The sequence below is a fragment of the Musca domestica genome, unplaced genomic scaffold, assembly GCF_030504385.1.
Source record: "Musca domestica strain aabys unplaced genomic scaffold, Musca_domestica.polishedcontigs.V.1.1 55, whole genome shotgun sequence".
Lineage (NCBI taxonomy): Eukaryota > Metazoa > Arthropoda > Insecta > Diptera > Muscidae > Musca > Musca domestica.
In genome coordinates this window covers 5,190,829-5,199,538 of record NW_026712355.1, presented here as the reverse complement: position 1 = coordinate 5,199,538, position 8,710 = coordinate 5,190,829, and the positions used below count along the sequence as shown (strand labels likewise).

The 8,710-nt window shown below is 43.1% G+C and overlaps 1 protein-coding gene across 1 annotated transcript in view; it reads right to left on the bottom strand.

Moving 5' to 3' along the window:
* Positions 1-3: 3 nt before the first annotated feature.
* Positions 4-8,710, bottom strand: part of LOC101898146 (bumetanide-sensitive sodium-(potassium)-chloride cotransporter) — a 43,214-nt gene continuing 34,507 nt past the window's right edge. The window contains exons 3-11 of the mRNA XM_059128589.1: positions 7,542-7,929; positions 6,921-7,471; positions 6,476-6,862; positions 6,064-6,411; positions 3,970-4,211; positions 3,462-3,892; positions 683-794; positions 320-596; positions 4-248 (exon numbers count right to left, since the gene is read on the bottom strand). Of these exons, the coding sequence (XP_058984572.1) occupies positions 132-248; positions 320-596; positions 683-794; positions 3,462-3,892; positions 3,970-4,211; positions 6,064-6,411; positions 6,476-6,862; positions 6,921-7,471; positions 7,542-7,929 (2,853 nt within the window). The 3' untranslated portion in view covers positions 4-131. The remainder of the gene's footprint in view (positions 249-319; positions 597-682; positions 795-3,461; positions 3,893-3,969; positions 4,212-6,063; positions 6,412-6,475; positions 6,863-6,920; positions 7,472-7,541; positions 7,930-8,710) is intronic.

Here is an 8,710-nt window from a genome sequence, read left to right as displayed (position 1 = left end):
GAGTTGCTTTTCTTAATACTTAATTATTTAATAATAATAATACTCTTAATATTGTCTATGTCGGGTTTTTTTTTTTGTAGATGAGTGTTTTAAAACAAAATAACGTTTTTCTTTTTTATTAAAATCATAGCCTAAGAGTAAAGAGTTAATACTGGTGTTTGATTGCCTCTGGCCATGAGGACAGGACACTGCACCTCGCTGGACAGCATTTCCAACCAGGACATGTACAGCGGGGCGGATATGGCTTCCTGAAATTCAAAAGGAAATTAGAGTAAATAATTCAAATTGAAAAAAAAAATGTATCTCCATCTCTTCCTACCTTTCTAGGCATTGGCAAGGACATAACAATTAGGGCAGCCTGCGACGAATGCTGCACCACCATTTCATGTATGCGCAGCTGACGATTGGTCTTCTCCTGCATATCTTCGATTTCATCATTGGTTATGCCAGGATATTCATTGCGCACATTGGCAATATAGCTATTGAGTAGTTGTTTGTGCTGTAACAAAGTCTCGCTACGTGGAGCATCTGTCAAGCCCTTGAGCATTATCAATTCGGAGTATTTGATACGGAATTTGGTCAACAAACTGGCCATGCTGTGGTGGTCAAAATTAAAATGAAATAAAAAGAAAAAATATGAAATTGCTGCACCAATGGAAAAAGGAGGAGGTATAAAACTTACTTCTTCTCTTCATTTTCTTCATCCTTGCCGTTGCTCAAAGCAAATACCCGAAGTTTACAACCAGACCAATTGGAGCGTTGCGAAATAATATATGGCAAGAGCATCGTTAGACCTGAAAACGAAACGAAAGCAAACATATTAAGTAGTCTTTCATAGTTTTTAAGTCGTATTTTAAAACTCTTCTATTTCTAAGGTGTCCACCGAAAATGTCGTGCTCTTTGGAAATTCAGTGTTTTAAGGCCATGTGGATAATATGGGAGAGAATCTTAAAAAAAGCGGATCTTGTGGTTAGAATCATCACAGGTCACAGTAACATAGGCGGCATGACTTCTAAGTGGGGTGTTGACGACACCGATTACCGCAGGCTATAGTCATAGTGTCACCCGGTCTCATAAATGACGTCTCCATTAACAGGTGGCCCGATTTTATAACCCTTGAACGCCGCTCTTTTCTTAACCAAAGGAAAACTTCCGTGGCCAGAATTCAGAGAGTTCACTTTTGACATTCTGTGATTTTAAAGCATATGGAAAACATAGGGGCGGATCTATAACTTGATTTCTTAGTTGGAGGGCGACGACACCGATTGCTGCAAGTCATTACCAAATTGTCACCCGGTCTGATAAATGACATGACTTGACAACCCCTTATCTTTCTTGGGCCAGATAACCATTTCGATAAGTAAATCGCCCGATTTCAAAACGTGCGAACGACTCGCTTTTCTTAACCATGGGAAAGCTCACTGGCCAGAATTCAGAGGGTTCACCAACCTTCGTTTCAGAGAACTGCCTAACCCTTCTGATGATCGGGTAGCAGAAATGATTTTCCGAGACATCATCAAAGCTGCAGCCCTTCACTGTATTTCTGCTGGTCGAATACTCGGATAAGACCAAACTTCCTGCAGAGACAGCGGGACTGGTAAATGAGCTTGATGATCTCCGACATTCCAATCCTACTGGTCCGAAAACCAATGAACCAACCCTTCTAATGATCCCAGAATCAATGAACCAACCCTTCTGATGTTTGGGTAGCAACAAGGATTTTCCGAGACAACATCAAAGCTGCAGCTGCTCGCTATAGACATGCTGGTCGAACACTCGAAATAAAATCAAATCATCTAGCATAGATAGCGGAACTGGCAAATAAGCGTGAATATCGCCTTCGATCAAACCCAACTGATCCCAGAATTAATGAAATCACTATTGTGATGATCCCAGAATCAATGAACCAACCCTTCTGATATTCGAGTAGTAAAAAGGATTTTCCGAGACATCATCAAAGCTGCAGCCGCTCGCTACAGACATGCTGGTTGAATGTTCGAAATAAGACCAAATTTTCCAGCAGAGGCAGCTGGACTAGCAAATGAGTATGATGTTCTTGTCGATTAAACCCTACTGATCCCAGAATCAGTGAATTGACAGTAGAAGTCCAGCGGTTGGTACAGGACAATAAGAGATACAAAAATGGCTAGACCAACTAAAGCGTTACGACATTGCAACCGATAGAAGTAAGCTGTGAGTAAAAATTAAATCGCTCTCGAACCCTGGGAAAAGTATTATAGGACCCTAGTCACTTTTAACGACGTAACGGTGACTGATCCGAAGAGCTGCATATTTTGACCGACAATTTGTTGAGCATCCCGAAAGCGATAGGGCGAAGCAAAGTGTACTACGTCATATCAGAGACATGAAAACCGGAGCCGCTCGCTATATACTGTTCGCTCTACTGTTGGTCGAATAGCCAAAATAAGACCAAATATCTTGGGTATATAGCGACGGCTCCAGTTTTGATGTCTCTGATATGACTTCCTGAAGTGTTGGAACATTGAAAGCGATATGAGCAAGCTGTCGATAATGGTTAAATAGCTCTCGGACCCTGGGAAAAAATAATTATAGGACCTCAATTACTTTTAAAGACGTAAAGGTGTCTGTTCTGAAGAGGTGCGCTGGGTATTTTAGCCGAAAATTTGTCGAGCATCACAAGGGCGATAGGACGAATCGAAGAGCACTACATCGCGTCAGATCTCTTCCTGCCGAAGAGGCATTACCATAGTTTACAATGGTTGATGTTGCAAATGTCATCCAAAGCGTAGGACCCAGACGGAATCTTAATGGTAATGTTGAAATAACTGGATATGCCGGAAGTTGAGCAGCTGACAAAAGTTATCAACCTGTCACTAGCTATCCACCTCGTTTCCGAAGCGTGGAAAATGCCGGGACTGATGGTCCTGCTACAAAAACCGCCAACTTAGAACGTCAGCATAACCACATGCTTTCATTGCAGTACCTGCTGGGGTTTTATCGTGAGGGTCATCCCAACCATCATATGGTGGATACAACTCCCCCACCCATGCGTGTCAGAAGCGATATACATGATCTAGAGAGGGACGTCCAACACCTTAAGAGAGAACCACTGGATCAAAAAGTCTATCAGGCAGGTCAGAGTGGAATTCATACCGAGGCAATCGCAGATGCTATCAGCAATTACAGGATGAATGCCGTTCTCGTAGTTCACCTCCATACATTGCAGCTGAAGAACGTCAGCTGCCTAGACAAACCAGGATAGTTTTGGCGCAATTACGTTCAGGATGGTGTAGTCGTCTCAATTCGTATTGGGCACGAATTGATGAAGATGTGCGTGACGCCTGCCCGGCGTGTGATACAGGCCCACACAATACGCTGCACCTCTTTAATTGCAAACCTACCCAACTCACTCTAGAAGATCTCTGGCTACAGCCCATTAAAGTAACCAAATTTCCTAAGACTGCTGTTATCTAACTCACCTCCATCATCGTACAGCCAGAAGACATCTATGGTACTCTTTGGCTGTTTGCGCGTGAATATTGTCACAGCATCCAATATGTGCTTGGGTACCTCCGAACCATTTCTCGTCATATAGGCCACATTGTCATCATGTTTGAGGTTATATTTCTTGGTGCTACTCACATTGGGCAGAGGTGGTGGCTGTGGCATGGTATACGATGACTGGGCACTATCCATGCCCGCTAAATTAAGATTAGAATCAACATGCAAGAGTTCGGAGGCAGTGTTTGAGGGTGGCATTAATAAATTGGTAAATCCCTTGGCATTTGCGGTGTTTATGTGGCCCAAACCGTTCGAACCGCCGTAGATAATTTCCGAATTTAATTCGGAGAAATTGATGCCTGTAGGCAGCCGTAAGATAGCCACACCCATACGCAATGAAAAGGACATGCTGTGAGAGGAGAAAGAGATTTAAATTTGTAATTTTGGCTTGACTTTTTGGGGTTTCCTTTTGTTTCTTCGACTTACTTGAGAATATTGAAATAGGTTTGCACTTCATCCTTGCTACTTTCAACCCAATCGCTCTTATAGCCCATCAGGACAATGTTGGGTGTTAGTTTACCAAATCCGGTAGATTTTAACAGGGCCTTGACACCCTCTTCCATGTTGAAGCCATCAATAATATTGTAGAACGCCTTGATTTTTCGGGCATTCAAATACTTTTGACCCTCCATTATTTGTTGCTGACGATTCTTGTAGCCCAAATTCACCTGCAAGAAGGAAAAAGGAAATAATTTTTAAGTTGGAAAAGTTAATGGTTTTTTCGCGACCCAGTTAAAAATTCCGCAATATTTGGACTTAGTGGATACTGGATATCAAGTATTTATTTTTGAGGCATGCCACAGCTGATTTTTTATAAAGACTTCTTTCATTTATAGAAGTGTCAAGAGAGTAAAAAGCAATGGGAATTAATGAATCCCGGGGGTAAAGGAAATGTCAAATTAAATGTCGTCGAAGGGATATGAGATTACATTTCATTGGGCGCCACTGTCCATCAACATTTTATGCAGTAATGAGACGACGGCTGCACCATCCCAACAGTAATTGCGCCAAAAATACCCTGGTTTGTCTAGGCAGCCGTCGTTCTTCAGCTGCAATGGATGGGAGGACGGATTCCGAGGACGGGATTTATATTGTAGCTATTGATGACATCTGTGACAGCATCTGCACGAATGCTACTCAGACCAAGGTGATGGTCTTCTTGATCTCCTGTAATCGAGCAGGTGTTTCTGACACACCTGGGCGCGGAAGTTTTACCCACCACATGACGGTAACACCCAATAGAGTACTGCAACGAAGGCATGTCGACGTTCGCGATAGACCTTCCCCTCCTCATGGACATGGTCCATTTGTGTCATGAAAGGGCTCTCTGTTGCAGTTCTCAAGGCAGTATTCTGACGAGGTTGGATATTATTCTACTGTCTGGCACTTGTCCAGCCGACTCTCTGCTTCACTCTACGGGGTTTGAATTGTTTGTTCCGGAATGTCCAACGTTTCAAACTTTGCTAGAGTAAAGCCTCAAGAGTCATTGCCACTGGCAACAAAATTCAGGCTGTTTTAGGAGCGGAACCATCCGGCCTGGCATTTTCCAGGCTCCGGGAATAATGTAGGTGGCTAGCGACAGGTTAAGAACTTGTGCCAACATATTTCAACATTACCATTGAGATTCCATCTGGGCAAAATGCTTTGGGTGGCTCAGCGTCTCGGATGACATTTGCAACATAAACCATCGTAAACTGTGTTGGTGCCTCCTCGTCGGGAAGAGTTCTCATACGACTAAGTACTTTTCGCTTCGCCCTATTGCTCTTGGGGTGCTCGACAAATTGTCGGCTAAAAATATCCAGCGTAACACTTCGGATAAGTCACCCTTACATCGTTAAAAGTGACTGAGGTTCTATAACCCTTTTCCCCAGACTTCGAGAGAGATGTAACCGTAATCCACAGCTTACTCATATCGGTTCCAATTAGGTATTATATTGGGTATTCGTCCAGCAAGTATTAGCGAGCGGCTGTAGCATTTTTGATGCCTAGACAGAATCCTTTCAGCTACCCAAACATCAGAAGGGCTGGGCAGCTCTCTAAAGCGAAGGTTGGTGAACTCTCTAAATTCTGGCCAGTGTGCCTTGCCATGGTAAAGGAAAGCGCAGCGTTCAGGGGTTCTGGCTGGGGATAGAGGCTGGGCAGCTCTCTGAAGCGAAGGTTTGGTGAACTCTCTAAATTCTGGCCAGTGTGCCTTCCCATGGTTAAGGAAAGCGCAGCGTTCAGAGGTTATGAAATCGGGCGAGCTGTTTATTTTTTGGGGTGTAGGGACTAATCGGATACGCGGGCCTAGCATCTTTCACAGGAGGTATTCTTTGACTCTAGGACGAGGCACGGATTACTGTAGCACCCATTTCCTCTTTTTCGTCAGTCAGATGGATATCCCAGATATCTGTAGGTATGCTATGGTGACTAAGCCTGAGCGGTGCCATGTTCGTAATTATTAGACGGACGCACTTCTAATCTTTTAAGCCACAATCGACACAATTTTATTAACTTAATTTTGAACGTAGAACTACTTACCGTCTCAACATTACCCACAAACAGCAGGGAGTTCTGCTTCGTTAGCATGTAACTGAAATCGATTAGTGGCGGTCTATCCTTGGGATCTCCAGACAAGACCAAAACTTGTGGTGTGTAATTCTTCACATGATCGGAAACATTTTGCAGACGATGGACAGCTGTAATGGCGGCCTTATGTTGCTGGGCCTGCGTTGAAGAACCCCAATTGGCTTCAGGTTTTCGATACATCACCACCAGATACAGGGCAAAAATAATGATCAACGTTATCAGGGAGGAGATGTAATCGATCAGGAACATAATGGCTATGCACATGACAAAGCCGAATAAACTCAACCATTGATTGTAATACTGAAAGGAAGAGGAAATAAATTAGATCAATAATTTCCGAAATTCAGGAATATTGCCAACTTACCTTAAATGTGGGTCTCCAGCCCAGGGGCTTAATGAAAGCCGCATGGAAGGTGCAGAAATTAATGAGAGCATACGAGGCCAAATAGAACGTAGATATCAGAGGAGCAATAACGTTCAGCTCACCAATCAGAATAAAGGCTGCCGAGATAATGAAAGTCAAGACATAGCCGCGATAGGGTTCACCATGTTTGCCATAGGGTTTGGAGAAGAAAATCAAGCCAGGATAGATGCGATCAATACCCAAGGCCTGGACCAAACGGGGCACAGACAGGAGATTTGTCAATGCCGTACTCAGGGTGGCGGCAAAGCAACCAGCATAGATCAAGGGACCCCACAGAGACATCAGTTGCATGACCGAATAGGAATTGGCCAAACCATATTCACAGGTCTAAAAAGAAGTTTCGAACTAGGAATCATTTATAAAATTTAATATTTCATTTTCTTACATGATTGGCGGCACATTTCAGTTCCGAACTGATCAAAGTACCATTAATCAAATCAGCAACATCACCGGAAGCATCACGGGCAGCTGCTCCACCGGCAAATACCACAAACACGGCATAGGAGATCATAGACAACAATAGGGCCCACAATGTACCCTTGGGAATTGCTGCCCCTGGATCTTTTAGATCGCCACAAATATTGGCACCCGCCTGAATACCCGTCACACTGGGGAAGAAAATGGCGAAGACACTGAAGAAATTCTGATCGACCTTTTCCGAGTAACGATAGTCCGAGTTGAAATTCTCCTTCAAAGTATCCCACGAGAAGCCCACAAAACCTTTGGCAATACTCTCCTTGTCATTACCCGGACCGATGGCGGCACCAATAAGGAAATCAAAAATTGCCAAAATAATGGCAACCAGCAAGAAGTTTTGGGCCTTGGTTTCCCATTCCATGCCGACACAGCAAACCAAAATCAGGACCAAAATTGTGACAACTCCAACAATGCGGATATCGTTGATGTCATTGTCAATGATTTTGACGCCATTTTCCTCTGCAAGAAAAGAAGAAGGAGAAAAAAATTACTTTAGACTCTCCAAAGAGAATAGAGCGTGCATACTTACTCAGCAAATCATTGAGAGAGCTACAAAAACCAATCGTATTCATGGCCGCCGCCACCGCATTGGCAAATGCAAAAACAACACCCACGGATGCACCAAACTCAGGACCCAAGGAACGTGATATAATAAAATAGACACCGCCACCTTTCACTTCACCATTGGTACTGATGGCCGATAGGGAAAGCGTTGTTATCACACACACCGTTGCCGAGATGGCAATAATCACCAAAGATTGCCAAATACCGGATTGCGACACCACCCAACTGAGACGCAAGAACAACATTACACCCCAAATATTGAGCAGACATGGCACCATTACACCCACAATCCAACCCAATTTGATGTGATGTCCACTGGGTTCCGGCCCCGCTGGGTCGGGCATTTGAATTGTCTGAAAAATTGAAATGAGAAGAGAAAGAGAAAGAATTAATTTTTGTCTGGAGGAAACATCTGTCATTGGTTTCTTATTGTAGATGATATCTAAAGTCCTGAGGAATATTTCTCTCTTCATATTTCCCACAGAGATTTTGGATCCTTGAGTAAAATGAAATAAAAAGAAAAAATCGAGACTGGAGTTCCGCAAATGCTGCAAGATTTACATTGCCAATTCAACTGGCATTAAAGGGGTTAATCCTGGTGTAAAACTCATAGTAGAGTTCTTGCTCGAGTACTTTTTCGGGACTTTCGAACTTCCTAACAAACTTCAGGTTCATTCTGATAAGTTACAAGTCCTTATGAGTGCGTTTCGGCGGATTCCATCGACTACAATGGTTTACGGCTAGTCGATCCTTGAGTAAAATTAAATAAAAAGAAAAATCGAGACTGGAGTTCCACAAATTTGTAAATCCACTTGATTTACATTGCCAATTCAATTGGCATTAAAGGGGTTAATCCTAAGGCAAAGCCTATGATAGATTTGCTCGAGTACTTTGCTCGAACACTTACTAAGGATTTTCGAACTTCCTAACATACTTCAGGTTCATTCTGATAAGCTACAAGTCCTTATGAGTGCGTTTCAGCGGATTCCATCGACTACAATGGTTTAAGGCTCGTCGATCCTTGAGTAAAATGAAATAAAAAGAAAAATTCGAGGCGGGAGTTCCACAAATGCTGTAAGAGAAGTAAATCCACTTGATTTACATTGCCAATTCCATTGGCATTAAAGGAGTTAG